This window comes from Somniosus microcephalus, chromosome 1, assembly GCF_052327205.1.
Source record: "Somniosus microcephalus isolate GS21.2 chromosome 1, FLI_Smic_1.0, whole genome shotgun sequence".
Lineage (NCBI taxonomy): Eukaryota > Metazoa > Chordata > Chondrichthyes > Squaliformes > Somniosidae > Somniosus > Somniosus microcephalus.
The window spans coordinates 74040149-74065548 of record NC_140987.1 but is presented as its reverse complement, the minus strand read 5'-3'; the positions used below and the strand labels follow the sequence as shown (position 1 = coordinate 74065548).

The 25400-nt window shown below is 41.6% G+C and overlaps 1 protein-coding gene across 4 annotated transcripts in view; it reads right to left on the bottom strand.

Annotated features, from left to right (window-relative positions):
- The window catches only part of cenpe (centromere protein E), a 196134-nt gene that overhangs the window by 157434 nt on the left and 13300 nt on the right, over positions 1–25400 (bottom strand). For 2 of the 4 annotated variants that reach the window (XM_085983075.1, XM_085983085.1), the window contains exons 1-10: positions 23215–24503; positions 22540–22629; positions 21670–21788; positions 20329–20448; positions 19850–19931; positions 17758–17825; positions 9802–9852; positions 5493–5544; positions 3938–4025; positions 3586–3715 (exon numbers count right to left, since the gene is read on the bottom strand). In XM_085983075.1, the coding sequence (XP_085839201.1) occupies positions 3586–3715; positions 3938–4025; positions 5493–5544; positions 9802–9852; positions 17758–17825; positions 19850–19931; positions 20329–20448; positions 21670–21788; positions 22540–22629; positions 23215–23383 (969 nt within the window). In that variant the 5' untranslated portion in view covers positions 23384–24503. Of the gene's footprint in view, positions 1–3585; positions 3716–3937; positions 4026–5492; positions 5545–9801; positions 9853–17757; positions 17826–19849; positions 19932–20328; positions 20449–21669; positions 21789–22539; positions 22630–23214; positions 24509–25400 lie in introns of those variants that run through there. The other 2 variants (XR_015077704.1, XM_085983096.1) reach the window with 2 other exon arrangements.

Here is a 25400-nt window from a genome sequence, read left to right as displayed (position 1 = left end):
CAGGGTATAACCCCACGAACTTTAAAGGATGGTTTCATCCCCAGTACGATAATCGAAGGTATCCAGAAGAGCTATTAGTCAGCACAGGGGGAAAACTAAACAATGCAGAGGGGGAAGTCAGCTTGGTAAACTATGACGAGGCAGGGTTAGTGGTTGGATGGAGTAAGTGCAAGTATAATTACACTTTAACCAAAACCAGTACTAAACCACCAGGTGCCCTAGAATGGCCCCACGTGGGAACGTTTAATTTATCCGAAGTGCTAAACCGGACTAGCAATCTACCCTGGAGGGGAATACCTGGGATCATGTACCAACTTTGGAACAAATTTGAGGCCTATAATAATACCTATTTCATTTGCGGATATAAGGCGTATCCATGGCTTCCACGAACCTGGACTGGGTCATGCTATATAGGATACGTAGTACCATACATCCATCATTTATCCTCCCTAACCCACCACTACGGGTACCAGTCGTTATGGCAACCAGCCACGCGTGTTAAGAGAGCTATTACGGAAACCGAAAGATTCTGGGCTATAGCATTCCCCTGGTACGGAACAGGAAAAATAGCAAGGGAATCCATAAACATGGCAGCAGTGCTCGAACAAATAGCCAACGATACGGCCGAGTCCCTGAGAGAAATGAGTGCCAAAATGGTGGCGATCCGGACCACCGCCTTACAGAATAGGATAGCCCTAGATTATCTGTTGGCGGCGCAAGGAGGCACCTGTGCCCTGATCGAGACAGACTGCTGTACATATGTCCCAGATAGCTCCGAGAATATCACGAACCTAGCAAATCATATCCAAGAAGAAATAAAGAAGCTCCATCAACCCACAAGCACAGGGGGATGGCTTGATTGGTTGCTAGGGAAGACCGGGTGGGGAGCGTGGATGATGCAAGGGATAATAATAATAGTTGTAATTTGTATGTTGATGTGTTGTGCGCTGAGCCTTATAAAGTTGTGTTGCCAAACTGCTATGAAAACCGTGATGCCGATCGCCTCCATCAAGGAGGAACACACCAACCGGCTACCAAGGGACGAAGAACACCAATACGACACTGTCGAAGGAGCAACCGAACCCCCGGACATAAGCCAGTGGCTGTAAGCACCGACGAAAAGGGGACCGAGGATGGTCATCTGGGAGCAAATGAATCGTGCTCCAGGACCAAGAGGAGGGACTGTTAGAATAAAATTTTGCTGGACAAGATTTTGCTGGAAAAGACACAAACAACAAATTCGCTGACTGGAACTAATTGAATCACTGCACAATGAGACATGCCACGCTTACGCATGGCTGGAACAAAGTTCATCTCGTGTCCTGACTGGGATTAATTGAATCACTGAGGACTAACAAGGTTCACTGGTATCCTATTATCGAACTAATCACATTCCGCCGGTGACGCGGACGGAACAAGACGGAACGAAGACCTTTCGCAATCACTGAAGAGGCAGAATTGGCAACACGAGTGTGTAAACTCCTGACTGGAGGAAAACAACGATATGCGCTAATAAACGAATTGATTGGGTGAATGTAAATGATCTAAAACCAACTTCTTGGAATTGTATATAAGCTCGGCACGTACTACAATCGAAGAGAAGGTGCTCTCGCAGACCGCGTGGTTGCAGACGCTTCTCCCAGAGCTCTGTCATTTAATAAAGTTGTCTCTCTTACTCAAAGTCTAGTTTCCGAGGAATCATTTTTCCTACAACAGGCATAAATGAGAGCTCAGTTCCACAAGAAAACCCCAATTAACTATTTTTAGTTGTGCATAGTAACTATTTAAATAGTTTGATCATATATTTAGAAATTGTAAACAATTCATTTAAACTGCAAGCACATACATCCAATTCTGGCAATTTGGCAGAAACAGAGGTCACTGGGTACAATTTTCTCTTTTCCTATGCTTTACAGATATTTTGCATGGCTAACCAAATCAATCTCTATGCACCCACCCCGCACCACTTGCTCCCACCCATATTCAAGAATATCTTAAGAAAACTCACAGGCCAGTCAGCATCTGTGAAGAGAACTGACAAGCTAATATTTCATCTGTGAACCATAACTAGAAAAGAAATACTGATGAACAGCAATTTAAAAGAACAAATTGAAAGGAGAAAAGAGGAAAACACACAAGGATGTAGTGTAACCTGAAAAGAAAAACAGGAGATACTGTAGTTACATGGCTGAAGAGATAATATAAAAACTGAAGAGCAATCAATTAAATTAGAAACACAGATACAGAGAGGAAGATTCTCATTTTTACCGCCTGGGCATTAAGCACTGCCGGGGTGGAGGGTAGAAATAAAATCTGAAAATCACACCCCTCACAGTATAGGGGGAATCTTCAACTGAGGACAAAGGAAATCATTTCAAAAGCTCAGGTGTGGAAGGTGGTACTGGAAACAAACTGGGAGAACGGTTGTGTTTCGTGTGAAAAGCTTATAATGGGATGTCTAATTTGGCTATCCATTCGATGGCCTCCTGAGAGGAGAACAGTATGAAGTCCTTACAGGAAGGAGGGGAAGTACAATTCAGACAGAGTTACTACCTCGTAATAGAACATCTTACTCATTTTGTAACCACTTTTCCTAAATAACCTAATACCATAACGACCGAAGACTAGCAGAAAGTTAGTGTGCATGAGCTGGAAAATGAAGTGAGAGCTGCAGCTTATTTTTAACTTTTGCTTTCACATACCCAAACTAAAAGCCAGCTTAACTACCACAATAAGCAGCATCAAGGGAATGCCTCTTAATTGCGAAGGCATTTGTTATTCGGTGAAAATAAAATGCTTCCTTCGTACAATGTTAGCCCTACCTCCATTGCTTGTGTGCACAACCCTGTTGATGCACATGACAATATTATTGATGCAGTGACTGTTTGCAGGGATGTTGCCCAGGTCTAGTCACATCAAATGAAGTCACAGGAGACTGGAGACGAGACATTGGCATGTGTACCATTGTAACCAGTGAATGACAAAGAGGACACACTTGCAAGCAGGAGGCCAAAACCTCCTTGTGCCACTAAGTCTTCCTCATACTCCTTACAGAAAGCCCATTGTATATTAAATGGATAGGCACAAAATTTTTGTATGCAATGGATTGAACAGAACAAGAGGTAATGTGCAGTTATCTCATGGCAAATGGCACCAGATTAGTGAGAGCTTAATGACATCAGAAATTCCAGTCATTTTATGAAAGATTGGTAGCTAAAGCAATGAGAACAAAACAGACATGAACTAGGGCATGAATAACATTCAGGCTAGCTTTCATCATTATGGCTCATTTCATCACTAATCACCACAATTGCATTCAGTTGGTCCTAGTCTCCTAATTTAATAAGGATGCTTAGCATTTGGAAATTTCAGGGTGCAACTGGAAAGGAAAGTCTTTACAGCTTGGGAAATTTGTGTCTGCAAGTATTGTCATACGATTGTACCAAGTGCTTTTTTCATTGCTAAAAACAGGCTCCATGAACTCAAAGTATCAACCTACACCAATACAGGAAACTTATACAGGGGAGTTTTATTTGAAGGGGCTGGAGAAAGGCGAGGTAAAGAATAAGAAGAGAATTGTCTTACCTGAAGAGTACTGAGAGTTTCCTCAAAAGCAACTGGAGTAATTGTGCAAATGATGAGCGTTCTTGCATTCCCCCCCAGCGAATTCTGCAGAATCCGGGTCAGCTTACTGTCCCTATAATTTAGAAAACCACTACAAAATAGGAAGAAAAGAAAAATTAGACCAAGGAGGCAACAAAAACCTAAAACATTGTGTTGTCCTCTCCTGGACATTTAAAAGCTCACTTACACCTCCCAACATACAAAATGTGTTATGAATTACATTACATATATTTTAACAGTGGCATGTTATTAAAAAACAAAGCTGGACACTCAATTATAGTCAGAAATTCTCAACAGCAAAGCAGTTTCCTACCCAGCTTGTCCATCACCAAGCTTCTTAATAACTTGCCCAAGTACAAACAAACTACGGTTGATATTGCATCCCTCTTTTAGGCGAACACCTAAATTATAGAAAAATAAAAATCAATTAATCAATATCCCCTTCACTGAAGTAGGGGTGAATAGTTTGAAGCAAAAGTTAAATGCCATCAGATTTAAGATGCTAAGCAGTACAGAAGCACTTACTGAAGTAAGCTCAGTATTAAATATCCCCTTTTTTTATTTTTAAATACTCCTCACTAGAACAAGGCCAGGGGATTGTTTTTTTTAAAACTGGCAAGAATCCAGAAACCTTGATTCGGATTGTAGACACACTTACAGCCCATAGAAGGGGCTAGCGATTAATGCCTAGCAATGTCTGGGAGCAATCAACAGGAGATATTGACAAAGATGGAAATTGATTATCTCCTATGACATTACTTGGATTTTTTTTTTTTTTTTTAAATGCATCTCTTCTTGCAATAGTCTCTCTGCTAGTTTCACACTGCCTCTAATTCTATGTTTTCTCTATCTCTGCGTCTTCTTACACTGTTAGTCTGCTTCACACACACTCGTCATCAGCAGTGTTTAATCTTGGAGACAGTTTAGGAATCATATCTACACAGATTTGCATTCAGCATTTTTAGGCCCATATAGTCACTCTGCTGTTTCCCTTTTTGGAGAACATTACAGAATTCCAATATGTAAAATTATTTAGAATAAATGTGAATTTTTTATACCATTATTGAAGTTATAAATATTTTAAAGTACTATGTTGCCACTTGAATTACTGTAATTATGTTTTGGTAATCACACAGTCTTAATGATTTATTTCAGTGCCAGAGTTTACAGAGTAAAAACCTGGCCAACATTTAAGGTTAGTTTTCTGAAAGCCAATGTATTAATTGCCAGTGTCCTTTAGCACTGCAGAACCCAGCAGTGTCTAGGGTTGATTATGTCTGGTAGGAGACTCCTACAGCCTGAGCTTGAGACGAGACGAGACTAAGGAGCTGCTGGGCAGAGAAATAAGGAGGAGGTTTTTCCTGAGCGAGAGCTCAGAGTGAAGGGCTACTGGAAAGCTCAAAGCTGCTGGGTCTAAGAGAAAAGAACCACATTACAGGACTTGGTAAGCATATGCATGACTGACAGCTCCAGAATTTCAAACAAAGCCTGGCGTTTCCTTCCCACAATTTGCCTCTGGGATGCCTAGGCAGACACCGGTAAAGCACTGCATGGACATAGGGCATTCATGTCTTAACACTGAACACCAGCCATGGAGATCTGAATACTTTGTTTTATACAGAGGTTACTTATACAGTTTCAAATGTAATGTATTTTTCAAATTAACAAACTGCCAGTGATTTGGCAGACTATACTTCCCAGAGAACAGTGATTGCATACAAATGGGATTTGCATAGCAATATTAAAGGAAGCTAAAACAGAGACACAAAATCAGTTAGAAATTTTACGGCATTAGACAATGGTACGAGCCTACAGGACAGTGAAGTAAATTCTTCAGCAAAACATTAAAAGTTTAAAAAAGAACTTACCTTCTGCTCCTGTTTGGCTGGCTCGTTCACTGCCTGCCAGATCGACCAAATTCTGCAAAAGAAACAGAGTTTTGCAAGTACTGTACTGTATAATTCTTAGTTTAAGCATATGGTCTGTGTACAATAGAAAAAGGAGATCGGAGAAAATAAATAAATATCAATAAATAAATATATATATTTATATATATATATTATATATATATAAAAAGGATACTTCTGTCGGTCATGAATTAACTCGAAAGTTAGAGCGTACCTACACGTGCATTACGTCGAAAGAAAGCTGACGATTCCAGAACCGTCCTAAGCGTATTTACGTTTCGGCCAGACAAAAATTGTTCGCGCGTTATGCAAAAAACCTTCAAAATTAAACTCATTATCTGCTAAGTAGCATTGATTGACTGACATCAAGGTCAACCAATCCTGTGCCGGCACGATTGACCAATCCTACAGTTCAGTCGCCTGATGGTTGGCCAATCGCTGCGTCTGTGGGCGGGACTAATCGTTTTCATCTCAGGGATCTGGCAGCCATTGCCTCAAGCTAAAAACCCCATTTACTTCCAGCTCAAAATCTGCTAATCCAGCTTCGAAAAAGTTAGTATCCCTTTTAAAAATAACATAAGATTTACCAAAAACGTTTTATAAGTACTTTCACTTTCATCTTTCAAGGTATTAAAAAGGTAGAAATGTTGCCCGGCAGCAGATTGAGGGGGGGGACACAGACAGGGCCCAAAAGCCTGGGACTCGATTTAAAATGTTGCCCGGCAGCAGATTCACAGAGGGACACAGAGAGGCCCCAAAGCCTGGGACTCGATTTAAACCGCCTGGCCCAAAACAGCCCTGGCAAAGCCGGGCTCCCCCAGCTAGTTCACCCATAATTGATCACTTTGGGAAACGTTATTTTCCCATATTCAAAGTCAGGTGTAGCAATTCACACAATCATCCAACATCCTCTACCCAAATTGCAAAACATTCCTCCCCACAAAAGAAAAAGATTGTCTACAGTTTCTTCCAACTACAGTAGACCAGTTGTCAACAAAATCCCGGTCTTCTCATTTCCTCTGCCTAGGTGATCTGTATTAAAAAGGGTAAGGGCAAGGATACTATCCAAGTGTTCTGTTCACCGTTCATAAATCACCTTTCACATGGTAAAGCGCGCTTTGGTTAAAATACAGAACTTGCCTACATAGCATCCAAGACAGATAAATTCTGCATTGAAAATTAGTTTCTCTTAGTAGCAAACCCAAAACAAAGTTTGGACGAAAGACCACATTTGAAGCAAGTCCACTTACTGGTCACTCTGGTTGAATGGCCCCCTCAATCAACTTGCATCACAGCATAACAGATAAACAGCCTAGGAGTCATCATTTGCCAAACAGATTAGGCTGACTTTTTCCACAATGGATGGGAACACCAACAGACTTAATTGTGTCTGCACAGGGGCGAAGACCACTCCCAAAGTCAACAATGAAACTTGGGTTCCCTTTCAGACTTGAATTGTGTGTTTTGGCATTACATTTAACAAGTATAATACACTCTCTAAAGTCTGTACAAAAATATGAAGTATATTCAACTCTAATTTAAAGGGCCAGACTAATAGTTCATAGATTTAAAATAACAAAGTTTGGCATATGGCGAGAAGTTAGGTGAAATTTTGTTTAACACAAATGGCTAGTAGTATGAATGGGTTAAAGAAGCCGCTGCTTCTGAAGAGAGAAGAGATTGAGGGATATGGTGAGATCAAGTGAAAAGTAATGGTGTTGTTAGGCCACATAGACCCTTGCTGTTACTAAAAATTGTTTTCATCTTGAAGAAACTTAGAAATGCATTTAAGGAGAAGCTACATAAGCACAAGGGAGAAAGAAATAGAAGGATATTCTGATAGGGTTAGATGAAGAGGGGTGGGAGGAGGCTCGTGTGGAGCATAAATGCCAGCATAGACCAGTTGGGCTGAATGGCCTGTTCTGTGCACTCTCATAGTAACATCATAGCATGATACATCACAGGAGGCCATTCGGCCCATCGTGCCTGTGCCAGTTCTTTGGTAGAGCTATGCATTTAGTCCCACTCCCCCACAGCCATGCAAATTTTCCACTTCAAGTATTTATCCAATTCCCTTTCTAAAGTTATTATTGAATCTGTTTGCACCACTCTTTCAGGTAGTGCATTCCAGATCACAACTCAGTAAATGTTTTTCCACCTCGTCATCTTTTCCCCCCCTTCCCCAATTACCGTAAATCTGTGTCCCTTGGTTACCAACCATTCTGCCATTTCTCCTTACTTTATCAAAACCCTTCATGATTTTGAACACCTCTATCAAATCTCCCTTAACCTTTAACAGCAGAAAATGTTGGAAACACTCAGCAGGTCAGGCAGCATCGTGGAGAGAGAAACAGAGTGATCTAATTGAGGAATTCAAAATGATTAAAGGATTTGATAGGGTAGATAGAGAAACCATTTCCTCTGGTGGGGCAGTCCCAGTAGAAGGGGGCATGACCTTAAAATTAGAGCTAGAAAGTTCAGGGGTGATGTCAGGAAGCACATTTTACAATAAAGGGTAGCAGAAATCTGGACCTCCCCCAAAAAGCTGTTGAGGCTAGGTCAATTGAACATTTCAAACACTGAGATGGACATATTTTTGTTAAGTATGGGTATTAAGGGATTTGGAACTAAGGCTGGTAAATGGAGCCAAGATACAGATCAGCCATATCGAACTGAATGGAAGAACAGGCACGAGGAGCTCAATGGCCTACTCCTGTTCCGTAGCTCCTCGTGTCCATACCCTAAACCACTTAAGTTGGTATTTCACTAATATAATTACTGTTTTGCTGTCACAAAGGTGAAGGATTAGTACAAAGCAACAAAACAGTATCCAGTGTCACTGTGAAGCACAAGTTCAGGAGTTAAACCTCCTCCACTGTGTCTCAGCCCCAAGCTCAAAACGAACTCTTTCCTCCAATACATTCACCACTTCCTGCAGTCTATAAAGCTCAGCATCCAAGAACCAAATGCATCAATTGTGGCTACATGATTCTAGCATTAGGGTAAAGACAACATTTTTGTAATGTTAAAAAGGTAGCCAATGCACACATTTGCTTTCTAGACCTCCATAACACCAGAGCCCAAAGCTTTTTTAAAATACGACTCACTCCATTGTATAAAGACAGGAGTAGGATATAAAAATTGCTCTCCTAAAACAGACTGTGAAATAGCACAAAGTAAAAGCAGCTTCTGACTGCCCAAATTCAGTTCAGATATAGACCCCTGCAGCCATATAGGAAGCTTTCACCCACTCATTTGAAGTCAGTTTTGAACCCATGCACTAGAGGCAAAAGACTATTATCCAGCTCATTGCACCATCTTGTACCCTGATTGTGAAGGACAGTTTATCTATTCCTAACAAAGCATGCGAAAACGTAACTCTCGCCCAAAAGCAAGTGGTCAACTGAAACAGCAATATTTCCAACAGCGTATTACTGAAGTTAGGGCTTCCTTCTAGCACATGAGAATTTTAAGTTGTAACTTAAAGGGCTTCAAGGCAGAGTAAAAATAGCGATCGTTTTCACTGCACATTAACATGGTAGCAAGAAGGCACAAAGTTACGATAATCACAAAAAGAGAGAAGTTAAAAACATTTTTATAAACACAGGTGGCAATTAGAATATGGAATTCTCTCACAAAAACAGTAAACTCAAAACCTTGCATCAAAAGAAGATAACCCAGTGATTCTTTCTTTGCACATCAATGAATTGACAAATACAAATTATACTAATGGCAAAAGAAACAATGTACATGGTACACAAGGCAACAGATTTTGATGTTTGGCTGCTTTTCTTTACCCATAGTGTACAAAGCGTAATGAATAATTATCGAAAGAAGTGAACGTGAGAAAACTTGTACTACACAACTGGCGGATCAGTGACCAAGAACCTCCACCCTGGCCGGACTTGTTTTCATGGTAGTCCCAAGATAACTATAGCTCTTGGGGTCAGCTGTGCCTTCCGAGCCCGAGCAATTCAGCTGTATTTGCACTTATTTTTCTTGCTGGCTGGGTTGTTCAGTTTTAATTTTGTGGGCCTGACGATTTAGATTGGGCTGTTGCTAGCCTCACTAGTAAATAAATCCCAACTCCAACATCAACACGTTAACAACCTGACATATATGCAAATTAATGTGCTGGCCAAGGGGCACCTATTTGGCCCAGGAAGACAATAGGATTTGTCATTCCTGCTTAGGCCAGAACATTAAAATCAATTGAATTGAACAAGATGTAGATCTTCCAATGACTTCAGGAAAATGGAATATAACTCACCAGATGTGCAACCATAACAGCTTCATTATTTTTATCCCTGCTTTCCACAATCTGAAATGGAAAGGCATCTTAAATCAGGTTTCATAAAATTGAAATGCTTTCAAAATTTATTTTAAAACAATGAACCACAGAAGTGCCCCAAACATCTCTGAAATAGTGTGTGAAATTACAGGCAACTTTAACAAACCTAGCAACAACGCTTTTGAATCAGATTAATTGGACAAATCAAATTGGGCAGGGCTGCCTTGAGGATGAGTTCATTGAGTGTATTAGGGATGGGTTTCTTGAGCAGTATGTAACTGAACCGACCAGGGGGCAAGCAACCTTAGATCTGGTCCTGTGTAACGAGACAGGATTAATTAAAAATGTCCTAGTAAAGGATCCCCTTGGAATGAGTGACCATAACATGGTTGAATTCCATATTCAATTAGAGGGTGAGAAGGTTGGATCTCAAACAAGCGTGCTAAGCTTGAATAAAGGAGACTATGCAGGTATGAGAGTGGAATTGATTAGAGTGGACTGGGAAAATAGATTAAAGGGTAAGACGATACATGATCAGTGGTGTACATTTAAGGAGTTATTTTACAACTTCCAAAAAATATATATTCCACTGAAAAGAAAAGGGTGTAAAAGAAAAGACAGCCATCCGTGGCTAAGTAAAGAAATTAAGGATTGTATTCGACTAAAAACAAGGGCATATAAGGTAGCCAAACCTAGTGGGAGGAGAGAGGATTGGGAAAACTTTAAAAGACAGCAAAAAATAACAAAAAGATTAAGAAAGGGAAGATAGATTATGAAAGTAAATTAGCAAAAAGTATAAAAACAGATAGTAAGAGTTTTTATAGTTATATAAAAAGAAAAAGGGTGGCTAAAGTAAATGTTGGTCCCTTAGAGGATGAGACCGGGAAATTAAATGGTGGGAAATATGGAGATGGCGAAAACACTGAATGAATATTTTGTATCAGTCTTTACAGTAGAAGACACTAAGAATATCCCAACACTGGACAAGCAGGGGGCTATGGGGGGGGGGGGGGGGGGGGGTGGGGGAGGAGATAAACACGATCAAAATCACTAAGGAAGTGGTACTCGGTAAAATAATGGGACTCAAGGCGGATAAATCACCTGGACCTGATGGCTTACATCCTAGGGTCTTGAGGGAAGTGGCGGTAGGGATTGTGGATGCATTGGTAATAATCTTCCAAAACTCCCTGGACTCAGCAAAGGTCCCGGCAGACTGGAAAACTGCTAATGTAACACCCTTATTTAAAAAGGGCAGTAGACAGAAGGCTGGAAACTATAGACCGGTTAGCCTAACATCTGTGGTAGGTAAAATTTTGGAGTCCATTATTAAGGAGACAGTAACAGGACATTTCGATAATCATAATTTAATAGGACAAAGTCAACATGGTTTTATGAAGGGGAAGTCATGTTTGACAAATTTGCTGGAGTTCTTTGAGGAAGTAACATATAGGGTGGATAAAGGGGAACCAGTGGACGTAGTGTATTTAGACTTCCAAAAGGCATTTGACAAGGTGCCACACAAAAGATTATTGCTTAAGATAAAAAAATCACAGGATTGGGGGTAATATTCTGGCATGGATAGAGGATTGGCTATCTAACAGAAGGCAGAGAGTTGGGATAAATGGTTCATTCTCAGACGGGCAATCAGTAACCAGTGGTGTTCCGCAGGGGTCAGTGCTGGGTCCCCAACTCTTTACAATCTATATTAACAATTTGGAGGAGGGGACCGAGTGTAACATATCATAGTTTGCAGATGATACTAAGATGGGAGGGAAAGTAGTGAGTGAGGAGGACATAAAAAACCTGCAAGGGGACATAGACAGGCTAAGTAAGTGGGCAGAGATTTGGCAGATGGAATACAATACTGGAAAGTGTGAGGTTATGCACTTTGGCAGGAAAAATCGTAGAGCAAGTTATTATCTTAATGGCAAGAAACTGGAAAGTACTGTAGTACAAAGGGATCTGGGGGTCCTGGTGCACGAAACTCAAAAAGGTTAGTATGCAGGTGCAGCAAGTGATTAAGAAGGTCAATGGAATGTTGGCTTTCATTGCTAGGGGGATAGAATATAAAAATAGGGAGGTATTGCTTCAGTTGTACAAGGTATTGGTGAGACCGCACCTGGAATACTGCATACAGTTTTGGTGTCCATACTTAAGAAAAGACATACTTGCTCTCGAGTCAGTACAAAGAAGGTTCACTCGGTTAATCCCGGGGATGAGGGGATGGACATATGAGAGGTTGAGTAGATTGGGACTCTACTCATTGGAGTTCAGAAAAATAAGAGGTGATCTTATTGAAACATATAAGATTGTGAAGGGGTTGGATCGGGTGGATGCGGGGAGGATGTTCCCGATGATGGGTGAAACTAGAACTAGGGGGCATAGTCTTAGAATAAGGGGCTGCTCTTTCAAAACTGAGATGAGGAGGAACTACTTCACTCAGAGGGTGGTAGGTCCATGGAATATGCTGCCCCAAAAAGCTGTCGAAGCTACATCATTACATAAATTTAAAACAGAAATAGACAGTTTCCTAGAAGAAAAGGGAATTAAGGGTTACGGGGAGCGGGCAGGAATTTGGACATGAGTCTAGGTTTGGATCGGTCATGGCCCTGTGGGTAGCGGAGCGGGCCCAGGGGCCGTGTAGCCTGATCCTGCTCCTGTTTCGTGTGTCTAATTCTGTTAGATTCAGGAGTTAGTCCTGTGATAGTGGATTGGCGGTTAGGATCAGATCAGCCATGATCTTATTGAATGGCGGAGCAGGCTCGAGGGGCCGATTGGCCTACTCCTGCTCCTATTTCTTATGTTCTTATGTTCTTAGAGTGCTTTTCTCATCTCAGAAACAAATATTCATTTCAATAATTTCTTCTTTAAAAGTAAAAATGCTCATTTGTCAACACATTCATGGTATCAGTGATACAAGGTACAGGTAGACTATCCTTTATCCGAAAACCTCGGGACCAGCCGTGTTTCGGTTTTCGGGAAATTTCGGATTTCGGAAGGTGAGCGAAAACACTTCGGTTTTCAGAGTAATTCGGTTTGCGGGAGTGCGGATAAAGGATACACTATCCCTTATCCGAAAGGGTGGGGGTCGGGGTCGGCGGGGGGGTCGTGGTCGGGGGTGGGGGTCGGCAAGGGTCATGCTTTGCGCCACTTTCGGCTTTCAGAGGTTTTCTGGTTTCGGATGTGCGGATAAAGGCTGGTACACTTACGCTGAGCGATTTCGGTTTTCAGAAGTGTGGAAAAATGCTACACTATCCCTTATCTGGCTAGGCCTGTAAGTCGTGCGCCACTCTGGTCATGTCGTGCGCACGACTTACGCTGACCGAAAAAACCTTCGGTTTTTAGAGGGTTTCGGTTTTCAGAAGTTCGGATAAAGGGTAGTCTACCTGTACTTGTACACAAGCATGGCTTAGCAACAAGTGAGCCAGTTGCAGCTTACAGGCCCCGCTATCCTTTTTCACAAGCCAGGGAACATTCAATGTTCAAGAACTGCCTATTGAGCAATCTTATAAATGAGCATTCACATTTATGTCTAAACTCCACTCTGCTCCATTTAAAGATGTCACCTTAGTACATTGATTCACAATGGGGTAAACTGTGACGTATATTCCACACTAAGTCAGAAGCAAATTATGATGGTCTTCCACTGTCCTCTATACCTCCCTATTCTTTGTTTTATATAAACAAGTTATTTTAATTGAAGTTATTCAAACTTTTCTCATTGAAATAAAAACAAGTAGAGGGTGCTTTATTGCTCCAATCATGAGGTGCCTCACATTTTTCCACAGGGGTAGTTGTCAGGACAAAAAGCTTTAGAAAGGGGTAAAACGTACTATAATTCATGGATATCAACACCAAGTTCTACTATTTATTTCACAAGACATTTATAGATCAAGAATACGACTGCATTCTAGAACGATGCGGTTGTACAATATGCAGTTACTTGAACATTGAATGTTGTACATTTAGAGGAATAACTGAGATTCAGGTCAGTCACTAAAGAACTAGATCATAGTATCCCAAATTTTATTTATAGCTGAAAAACATAACTTTCAGTATCACAATTAAAAATTCTACAGCAAAGAGGCTAAAGGGAATGGGATATGGGCAGTAGCCCACTGCCAGAAAAATGTTAGCTAAAGGGTTATTAGAAAAAAAGAAATCCAGTCCGGATGTAGGAAAAATTCAACTATGAAAAGCAACTTTGCCCATGATTTGCTGTTAAAGTGATGGCTTTTTAATGTTGCAGTGTATCATTAGACATATGGGAATACTGCAAGGTCAATAGGAAAGATTGAAAGGTCTTCTCTCCCAATTCATAAGTGAAATATTTCACTGTTTTTTGCCTCATGTTTTCAAAAAGTGAGAACTTGGCAAAAGGAACAGAAATTGTGACAACGAAGGAATGACTACCACAGGTGCACTTCAGAAGTTTGAACAAACACACCAAATATGTATCTATTCTCTTCATATGACAGAATCTTGTCCGTGTTCATCATAGTGCACTATCGCTTAGCATAACATATTTCCTTTCCCAATAGGTTCAGGATGTTTTCACTTTTGCTAAGCAGCATGGATAAGCTTACCAGTGCAGGCATACATTCTTTCAACCTTCTGCAACAGAAGGACAAGTGTAACAAAATGTCTTGCTGTCTGTATTATATTATTGATTTGAATTCTATTACCACACAGTTGGTTATGGTTGCTAGAGCAAGGTACAGCAAAAGCATGTCATGTAAACGGACACAGGGGCATACTTAAAAAAGAAATTAGGAGGGCGAGGAGGGGCCATGAAATAACACTGGCGAGCAAAATAAAGGAAAATCCTAAGATGTTTTATAAGTATATTAAGGGCAAGAGGATAACCAGGGAAAGGGTAGGGCCCATTAGGGACCAAAGTGGCAATCTGTGTGTAGAGCCAGATGATGTAGGCGGGGTTTTAAATGAATTTTTTGCATCTGTGTTCACTATGGAGAAAGACGATGCAGACATAGAAATCGGGCAAGGGGGCTGTGACATACTTGAACATATTAGCATCGAGAGGGAGGAGGTGCTAGCGGTTTTAGCAGGCCAAAAAGTGGATAAATCCCCAGGCCCAGACGAGATGTATCCCAGGCTGCTGTGGGAGGCAAAGGAGGAGATTGCAGGGGCTCTGACACAAATTTTCAGAACCTCTCTGGCCACAGGGGATGTACCAGAGGACTGGAGAACAGCTAACGTAGTACCATTATTCAAGAAGGGTAGCAGGGATAAACCAGGGAATTACAGGCCAGTGAGCCTAACATCTGTGGTAGGGAAATTATTGGAAAAAATTCTGAGGGACAAAATTAGTCTCCACTTGGAGAGGCAAGGATTAATCGGGGATAGTCAGCATGGCTTTGTCAAGGGTAAATCATGTCTGACAAATCTGATTGAATTTTTCGAGGGGGTGACTAGGGGGGTGGATGAGGGAAATGCTGTGGATGTGGTTTACATGGACTTCAGTAAAGCTTTTGACAAAGTCCCACATAGGAGACTGGTCAAGAAGGTAAGAGCCCATGGGATCCAGGGTGCCTTGGCGCGTTGGATCCTAAACTGGCTGAGTGGCAGGAGGCAGAGGGTGATGGTCGAAGGTTGCTTTTGTGACTGGAAGCCTGTGTCCAGTGGGGTACCTCAGGGATCGGTGCTGGGTCCCTTGTTGTTTGTGATCTACATAAATGATTTGGATGAGAATGTAAAAGGTATGATCAGTAAGTTCGCAGATGACACGAAAATTGGTGGGGTGGTAAATTGTGAGGAGGAAAGCCTCAGGCTACAGGACGATATAAACGGGTTGGTCAGATGGGCGGAAAAGTGGCAAATGGAATTTAACCCTGAAAAGTGCGAGGTGATGCATTTTGGACGGACAAATAAGGCAAGGGAATACACAATGAGTGGTAGGACCCTAGGAAGTACAGAGGGTCAGAGGGACCTTGGTGTACATGTACATAGATCCCTGAAGGCAGCGGAACAGGTAGATAAGGTGGTTAAAAAGGCATATGGGATACTTGCCTTCATTAGCCGAGGCATAGAATATAAGAGCAGGGAGGTTATGATGGAACTGTACAAAACGCTGGTGAGGCCACAGCTGGAGTACTGTGTGCAGTTCTGGTCGCCTCACTATAGGAAGGATGTGATTGCTTTGGAGAGGGTGCAGAGAAGATTCACCAGGATGTTACCTGGGATGGAGCGCCTCAGCTATGAAGAGAGGCTGGACAGGCTGGGGTTGTTTTCCTTGGAGCAAAGAAGGCTGAGGGGGGACCTGATTGAGGTGTACAAAATGATGAGGGGCATAGATAGGGTAGACAAAGAGGAACTTTTCCCCTTAGTAGGGGGGTCAATAACAAGGGGGCATAGATTCAAGGTAAGGGGCAGGAGATTTAGAGGGGATTTGAGGAGGAACTTTTTCACCCAGAGGGTGGTTGGAATGTGGAACTCAATGCCTGAAAGGGTGGTAGAGGCAGGAACCCTCACAACATTCAAGAAGCATTTGGATGAGCACTTGAAATGCCATTGCATACAAGGCTATGGACCAAATGCTGGAAAATGGGATTAGACTGGACAGGGATGGATGGGCGGCGCAGACACGATGGGCCGAAGGGCCTCTTTCTGTGCTGTAAAACTCTATGACTCTATGACTGAGGTCAACATGTCCGTCTTGTTTTTGGCCAGAAAAAAGGTAGTTTAATATGCTAGCATTGAATGATTGCAGACTTACTGGTGTAGTTCTAGTGAATAGTGCCTTTGATAGCTGGCTGGACAATGTTAATTACCAGCAATCACAGATATTCAAAGTACTTAGCCCTGATCTCAAAATAAATTAGTTAAAGTTATGACAGATCAAAGCATCAAGGATCCTCAGCTGGTGGTTTTGTTTGACAGCTGTATCAGAGACCTGTGAAAAGGGTCAATGATTGGCTGTAGTTCCTTTGATTGGCAGTCCTGGCCAGAAGCCTGATTGGAGGTATACTACAGTTGCCAGAGCACAGCTCGTCAGTCTACAACAAGCAGAGGAACTAAATTAGTGTGACTGTGCCATTGGTTCACCTTGGTTTTTTAAAAAAAAATAATTCTCGGGATGTGGGCGTCAATGTTCACTAATTTTTTTTTTTTATAAATAAAAAAAAGTGCGCAACCCCTTTAACAGGCTGCGTGGCCCATTCAAATTTCCGCCCATGCGCGGTTTTACCATGTAAAAGCCTGTAAGCCAGCCTGCGAGTGACCTCCAGACCACTGTGCGGCCGTGCAGCTTCATGGGAGCATTGGTGGGCGTTGCTGGCAAAGCCAATATTTATTGCCTATCCCTAGTAGCCTTTGAGAAAGTAGTGGTGAGCCTTCTTCTTGAACCACTACAGTCCATGTGGTGAAGGTACTCCTACAGTGCTGTTAGGTAGGGAGTTACAGGATTTTGACCCATCAACGATGAAGGAACGGCGATATAGCTCCAAGTCAGGATGGTGTGTGACTTGGAGGTGATGGTGGTTTCATGCACCTGCTGCCCTTGTCCTTCCAGATGGTGGAGGTCACCAGTTTGGGAGGTGCTGACTTTCAAATGAGACATTAAACCAAGGTGACATCTGCACTCTCAGGTGGGCATAAAAAGATCCTACAGCACTATTCGATTAAGAGCAGGAGTGTTTTCCCCAGTGTCCTAGACAATATATCTCCCTCATCTAACATCACTTAAAAAAAGTACCCTGATCAATTATCTCAATGTTGTTTTTGTGGGACCTTGCTATGTGCACATTGGCTGCTGTGATGTCCTACGTTATAATAGTGACCTCATTTCAAAAATTCATTGGCTCTAAAGAGCTTTGGGACACCCCAAGGTCATGAAAAGAGCTATGTAAATGAATGTTCTTTTGCACAATCAAAATGCACTATTTTAGTTTAAAAAGTGGACAACTTTTATCTTACCACTCTAAAAATTGTATGCGACCGACTACTATGTTCATTCATTTTGGTTACTCCATAATGCCGGTTTTCTGAAGAGGAAAAAAAAATAGAACAACTTCTTCACTTTAAATCAGTGCAATAGATTTCCATGGTGAATAGAGGCAATTCAAAGCATCACAGCGAACCATTGCTGCTTGTTCCCATTAGTTTCCTTATTTTGCTCCTATAAAGTGCTACAGGTAGACTACCCTTTATCCGGACTTCCGAAAACCGAAACCCTCTAAAAACCGAAGGTTTTTTCGTTCAGCGTAAGTCGTGCGTACGACTTACGCTGAACGAAAAAACCTTTGGTTTTTAGAGGGTTCCGGTTGCGGAAGTTCGGATAAAGGGTAAGTCGTGCGCACGACCCTCCGCCGACCCCCCCGCGGACCCCGCCGGCCCCGACAACCGCCGACCCCGCCAACCACCGACCCCGCCAGCCCCGACAACCGCCGACCCCCCCGCGGACCCCGCCGGCCCCGACAACCGCCGACCCCGACTGACTTACGCTGAGCGTCAGCGTAAGTCGTGCGCACGGCCCCCCGCCAACCCACCTTCCGAAATCCAAAATTCTCCTTTATCCGAAACCCGTCTGGTCCCGAGGTTTTCGGATAAAGGATAGTCTACCTGTATTGTTTTGTGCTCATCTAGGTGAGGGTTGTTAACACTGGGAAACAAAACATTTTTTTTTGAGCACACTGACCTCTCCTAGATGAGGTATAGCACAGGTTAGATGCAGAGAAATTCTCTACACTACCCCAGAAAAAGCAGTGCTAATCTGCAAAAGCAGTGAAAAAAGCCTCTAGTTTTTACATATGAGCCCAAATACTAACCAATCTTACTGCAATGATAAGTTTTGCAAACCCTCACTTGACAGAAGGTTTGTTACTTGGAAAACAATTGAAATCCTAACCTTAAAAAAAGAATGTGTTGCTCCATGGCAGAAATCAAGCAACAGCTCCAGTGTACTTTACCATTCTTGGCACCATAAATCTTAAAATAGAAGTTCCTATGACATTACTTTAGATAACTGGTATAAGGCAGATACAGAATACCAAGGATATACAGGTGTCCAATTACAAAATACTACTTTTTCTTACTAAACTCCATACACAATTGGTTATCAGCCGTGACCCAGTTCCACTCCAGAGCCTCGAGCACAAAATCTAGGCCGACACTCACAGTGCAGTGCTGAGGAAGTCTTGCACTGTCCGAGGCGCTGCCTTTCAGATGGGATGTTAAAAGAGAGACCCGGTCTGCCCTCTCAGGTGGATGTAAAAGATCTCATGGCATTATTTGAAGAGGAGCTGGGGAGTTCTCCCCATTGTCCTGGCCAATATTTATCCCTCAACCAACACCTAAAAACAGATACCTGGTCATTATCACATTGCTGTACACAAATTGGCTGCCACATTTCTTACATAAATAAAGTGACTACACTTCAAAACAGTACTTCATTGGCTGTAAAGCACTTTGGGATCTCCGGAGGTTGTGAAAGGTACTATATAAATCCAAATCTCTTTCAGTCAAGAGCTTTTTTTTTTTTTTTTTATAAAGAGACAAATTAAAGAAAAAGAAAACTTACTTTATATAAAGCACCTCAGCACATCCTCAAGACTTCCCAAACCACTTTGCATTCAATATATTATTTTTGAAGCGTAGTCACTTGTTATATTGACAAACAGCAGTTAATTTGCACATAGCAAGGCACAAACAGTAAATTAAATCAATAAACAGTTAATGTGTTTTATTGGTATTGATTCATGGAAGGAATATTGACCAGGACACGAGAAAATCGTGCTTTTTAAAAAAAAAAAAAAATATAGGACAATGGGTTCTCTTATGTTCATCTGAATGGAAAGACAAGACCTCAGTTTAAACATCTCATCCGAAGGGCAGCATTGTAGCACTCCTTCAGTACTGCAGGAGTTGTGTCAGCTGGAATCACGTGCTCACTTCTTGGTGAGGTTTGAATGCACAACTTTCTAACTTCGGTGAAAGTACACCCGAATCCAAGCAGACCACACCATCGAAATTTAACGTTGCAACAGAATAATCAGGGCTTTAATCTTACTTTCTCCTTTCCTGACCCACTTCATTACATCATCATAGGTTACAGCCACCTCTTCAGTCAGATCAGCAACATAAATTGTTCTCTGGAAAATAAGTGTTTAAAAATATTAAAAGTAGAAGATTTAAGTATTATTGGTGTTCCTCTTCAGGATACTATATGAATCAATTTCAGGACAGTAAAATGCTCAAACCTTTTACAGAAGGAAACATTTCACTTATCAGTATTAAACTAGACTGAGGAATTTTACTTGTAAGCGGTTGGGTAGCTAACATACCCAAAGCCCCTATCATAGAAACTGCAGCAGGAGGACGCAATCAGCAATCACAAGCCACAGCAAAGAAAATGAAATACAAAGGTTAGAAAATTGTTGCTAGATAGTTTCAAGACCTCTAGAAGGATGAGTTTACCTGTATTAAACAAAAGAACGAAGGTCGGTGAATATACAGACACCGTTTAGCATCACATTTAGATGCACTTACTTCCATATCTTCTCTAACTTCCAGAGGTTGTCTTTTTGGACCAGCAAGTAAATCTGATACAGACTCATTGTAAATTTCCATGTAAGAAACCCGCATCAGAAATTCTCTGCTGTCTGACATCTGGGTGAAAAAAATTTTAAAAATAAATTACTACAACAGCTCAGCAGAAAAATAAAATTCTGGTCCTTCAATTACATGAGAACCAAAGTAACAAACAGGAGGAGAACAAGCAAACTAGCATTTATAAAGCAACTTACTACCAAGCCTCTCCAGACATTCCAAAGAGCTCCACAGCCAATTAATTATCCTTCATTCTTTTGGAGGCTTACACCTCAAACATCAAGTTGCCCATTCTCTCCACAGATGTTGACTGACCTGCTGGGCGCTTCCAGCATTATTTGTTTCTATTCTAGTTACCTTTTGAATTGCAGTCACTATTATATAGAATATGGCAACCGGTTTGCAGATCGCTTTTTTTTTTTAAATATAAAAGTGGAGGAGTTCATAATATTTCCGTTACCTACTTTTGACAAGTACCATCACATATTTACTACCTATCGGGGAAGAGAACGTCTCATTCTCAGCTGAAGCTTGGGAATGTTCTACTTAAGTACCCTGGTTCTGCAGTTAGTGTAAATTACATAATCTACTTGTATCCACATTGTCAATCCCTTAATATTTTGAAGAACAGAATCAATAGAAGAAGAACTTGTTTTACTTTATTGATGCAGGAGTAGCTTTGTTGATAACCTTACATTTTCTGGATACTTTCACTGACACAGGAGCGATTTCTAGGTGATCCAATAGATGGGGATTGATAAAGTTGTTCAGACTGAAAACAGTTGCGAAACAAGATGATGCAATCTAAATATTTGGGAATTAGGAGCAAATAGGGAATTCAGGCAAACCTATTTCACAGGTGTATGGCATAACCTGCTAGGGAGCAGCAGTGAAGGAAATAATATAAATGGGTTCAAGAGACAACTGAATGTATTTCTGGAAAATGGTGACAATGCAGGAAGAGAGAGAGAGTCATCACCAGCCAAAAAAGGGGCCAAACTCTCTCCATTCTGTAAATTATTGCCACACTTCCAAAATACAAACAGCATGTAAGAACATAAGAAATAGGAGCAGGAGTAGGCCATTTGGCCCTTCGAGCCTGCTCCGCCATTCAATAAGATCACGGATGATCTTCTACCTCATCTCCACTTTCCTGAACTATCCCTATATCCCTTAATATTCAAAAATCTAGCGATCTCTGTCTTGAATATGTGGTAAGCGAAGTCAATGTTCAAGACTTAGATGAAGTATAGCGGTCAAAAGCGCTGAAGCATTACTTACATCATTAATAACACTGAATAAATTGCAGATTGCCAGAGGAATAAGACCAGGAGCGTCTGCATTTCCCATCATTGTGTAAGTCTTTCCAGAAGAGGTCTGTCCATATGCAAATATGGTGCCTGTTAAACAAAAAGTTAAATTTAACATCAACACTGAACCTCAACCACCCTCTGCATGGCAGCTTGCCATTTTGAATCTTAACCTACTGCAATCTTAGTGAAAATGTTACTAGTTTACCCCACTTACTGAAGGATTTACCAAGTGGAAAACCCCTTAGCCAAGATGAAACCTAGGAATGTTAAATAGTAATGGTGAACAGAAGCACATTAAAGTAACTGAAGATTACACTAGTATCATATCAAAGGAGGTTTTATTCTGTCTAATGCTGAACAGCAGTTATTTCCTTCCATTGCAAGAGGTCTTCATTTTGGTTTTTGCTTCAAGCACAATTTTATTGCAGTAACTCCACATTTAAACTGGAAATATTTCAACAGTCCCAATGTCCAGAGAACCTTCTAATACACCTGCCAGGCAAATGTATGGTCTATAATGTAAATGATTTTTATTAAACTTATTAATAACAGGACCCCCATCAAGCTCATGATTAGGGCCATCACCATGCTTGAATTTACAATACCAAAGGCATATTTGATATGGGTAATCGGGCGGGAAAGTGGAGTTGAGATCGAAGATCAGGGGCTGTATGGCCTGCTCCATGTTCTTCAGAACCTTAGATCAAATGAAACGGTCCATAGCTCTGGTTTAAAACTAGTCTTAAAAAATTGCCAGTTATATAACCATGATGAAGGGGAAAAAAAAGACAGCTTTATTCAACCATAGGTTTAAGATTAGAAACTGAAGTGTACTTACCATTATAACCTTGGGTGATAGAGAGCACAATAGAGTGTGCAACTTCATGGTAAACTGTTTGTGTTGTCTCTTCAGCATGGAATACACGATCTAGAACAAACCACCAGTTCAGTACAGAAGAATGTGAACTAGCCACCAACTAAATTTGCTTGTTCTGTAGCATGTGTTGAGCAAAGTCAATCAACTAGGAAATCTAAACCCGAGATACGACTACTGTTTGAACTATTTGTGCGCGTCACTCACTAAATGGCATCACAGCAGTTCCATTCAATTGATATCTTAGTCTGACCTTAATAGTGGGCCTGATCCTTACAACAACTAGTGAATAGGCAGAGATGTTAGAGGTGCTGTTATAAGCAATAGTGTCCTGGATGATGGCCTTTGGTGAGAATGCAGTCACAGGTACAGAGGTGCTAACATCCTTTGGCTCAGCCTATCAGTGCCTCCATCAGCCAATTGTCCCAAGGTGTGCTATTATTCCCATTCCGAAAACAGAGCCACAGATAATTGAGGCAAGTGCTGTTGACTAGTACAGCAACAGCTGGCCTCTACGCTGCTGACTCAATGTTTAGGCTCATCGATGAGTAAGGGTCACTTAGTCGAAAAACGAAAGGGCAACTGCTACCGGTTAAACTTATCAATAGGGATCTGTAACAAAACATCTCAGGAACTTACCAAAGCTGAATGACTTGACCCCAGTAATCTGGGAAATAGATCGGTTGTCTGCTTTCCAATGAATCGGAGGGGCTTCAGCAGCAGATCCTCCTTGTAAAGCTTTCTCCCTGGTAGAGCACAATTTTTTTTTTTTTTTTTTTTTAAATCGTGAAGCAGACCTGATCTGCATTACAAACTAGCTGAAAACATTTTAGTATAATTCATATAGTTTATTATAATTACTAGCAAGAACATGGCTCCTTAAAATGCTAACTGCTCTGCCATGGTGTTGTTCTGAACATTTTATTCAATTCTCTCTCCATTTCCACTTCATCATCCTTCTCTTTTTCTATCTGCCTTCCATTTTCTGTCTCCCTCACTTGCATTCTACAACTACCAACAATCAGATGTTTAGAAGCCTAGGCACCCAACCAAAATCTATTGAATCCGAGACAGAGACTGGGGAGGAAAAGGCCACCCTGGTGCTGCTGAAACACAGCTCTTTCAGTCGCCATTAACACTTCCAGACAGCAACATTCACAAAACAAAGGGAAATCATGCCTCTTCTGACGACGTCCCCAATAGCACAACCTCAGGTGGACCTGCTCCTTATTGTATTGAGCATCCTAGTGTTTATTCCTCAGGCTCTCGCTCTCCACCCTCTCATTCACCCCCAGGCCTCCACTCGTGGCTCAAGTTATTCTGCAGAAGTATCAGTGCAGGTTAGATAGTTGATGGTGAACATTTTCTGTACATACAATGGTAATTAAGTTTCATTACATCCATAAAATAATTTCCACAAATTTGAAGATAATTGTAGCTAAATCCTGCTCAAACTCACGATATAGGAGTAGGTAGTCTATGGAATTTCTGTTGAACTATACAATGTATGCAGTCAGATTTGAAATCCCTTTTCTTCTCTTCTGTATCAAGTGCAAATTTACCTCAACAGCATTCTGGTATCAACTTAACCTGATGTGCTCTTATCATGCTACATGGGGTGAAAATGCTGTGTAATTGTTGAGCACGAGTCTCTGCAGTGACGCATCACCTCTCAGCACCTCCCAAAACACCATCTCTCTCCCCATTATATACACATTCTTAGATATGCTGACCAACTTGTTTATTTCCATCATTTGCATTTTTTCCTTTTTATTTCAGTGATCGATCAAATGAGAGATTTTTTGTTACGAGTGCAGCACATTTCTCCCACCATTGGCTGCTCTTGTAAAAATGATGTATTCAATTCAATTTTATTTGCCATATGTAACCAGTACAAGTACAATGGAATGCTTACTCCCCGTAGGGACACGTCAGCTATTCTTACAGCGCCGTGTTCAGAAAATCAATTCTTTGACATCCAGTGGCAGTGGGAGCACGATGTCCCTCAGCCGCTCCGTCCTCCTCGTCACCGCGGCCTCCTCCTCACTGTTGCCGGCTCGGCTCCACGTGTGGTGGCCTGCTTCTCCCGCTCACCCTCTGGCCACCATTCCCGGCTCCCCTCCTCCCATGGTTATCCTGACAGTAAAAGAACCTCAGATTGTCCTGATGCTGGAGCTGTCATTGGGTCACTTAGAAGTAAAACCAGATTCCCTCACTTTAAGAAATGGAAAGTCCAACTATCTGCCATCTAACAGAAGCAGCAACAACATTCCTCCCTACAGGGGTTGGGTTAGAGATACCCCATAACCCAATCTAAGACAGAGTCCGTTCACAGGTCAACAACAATTTACATAGTTCCTTTAACATAGAAAAATGTCCGGAGACATTTCAGACATAATCAGACAAAAAATGAACACTAAACCAAAGCGGAGATATTAGGTGGGGTGTTCAATTATTTGGTCAGATGCGGGTTTTAAGGAGGGTCTTAAAAAAGGAGCGCGAGGCGGATATTTACGGAGTGAATTCAGAGCTTAGGGCCCAGATAGCTGAGGGCATAGCCACCAATGGTGGTGCGAGGGAAGTGGGGGATGCACGAAAGGCCAGAGTTGGAGGAATGCAGAATTCTTGGAGGATTGTAGAGCGGAAATAGGTTAGAGAGATCAGTACCCTCACCACCAGTTCCACCTCCATTCTGGCTACTGTCTTGATTGAATCAGATTGTTTGTGGCCTCAATGTCCTATACTGAGTCTCAGACTCCATATCCTCCCCATCACAAAGACTTCCACTTCTAACACTGCCCTTCTTTCTCTACCCCTTCCTCAGC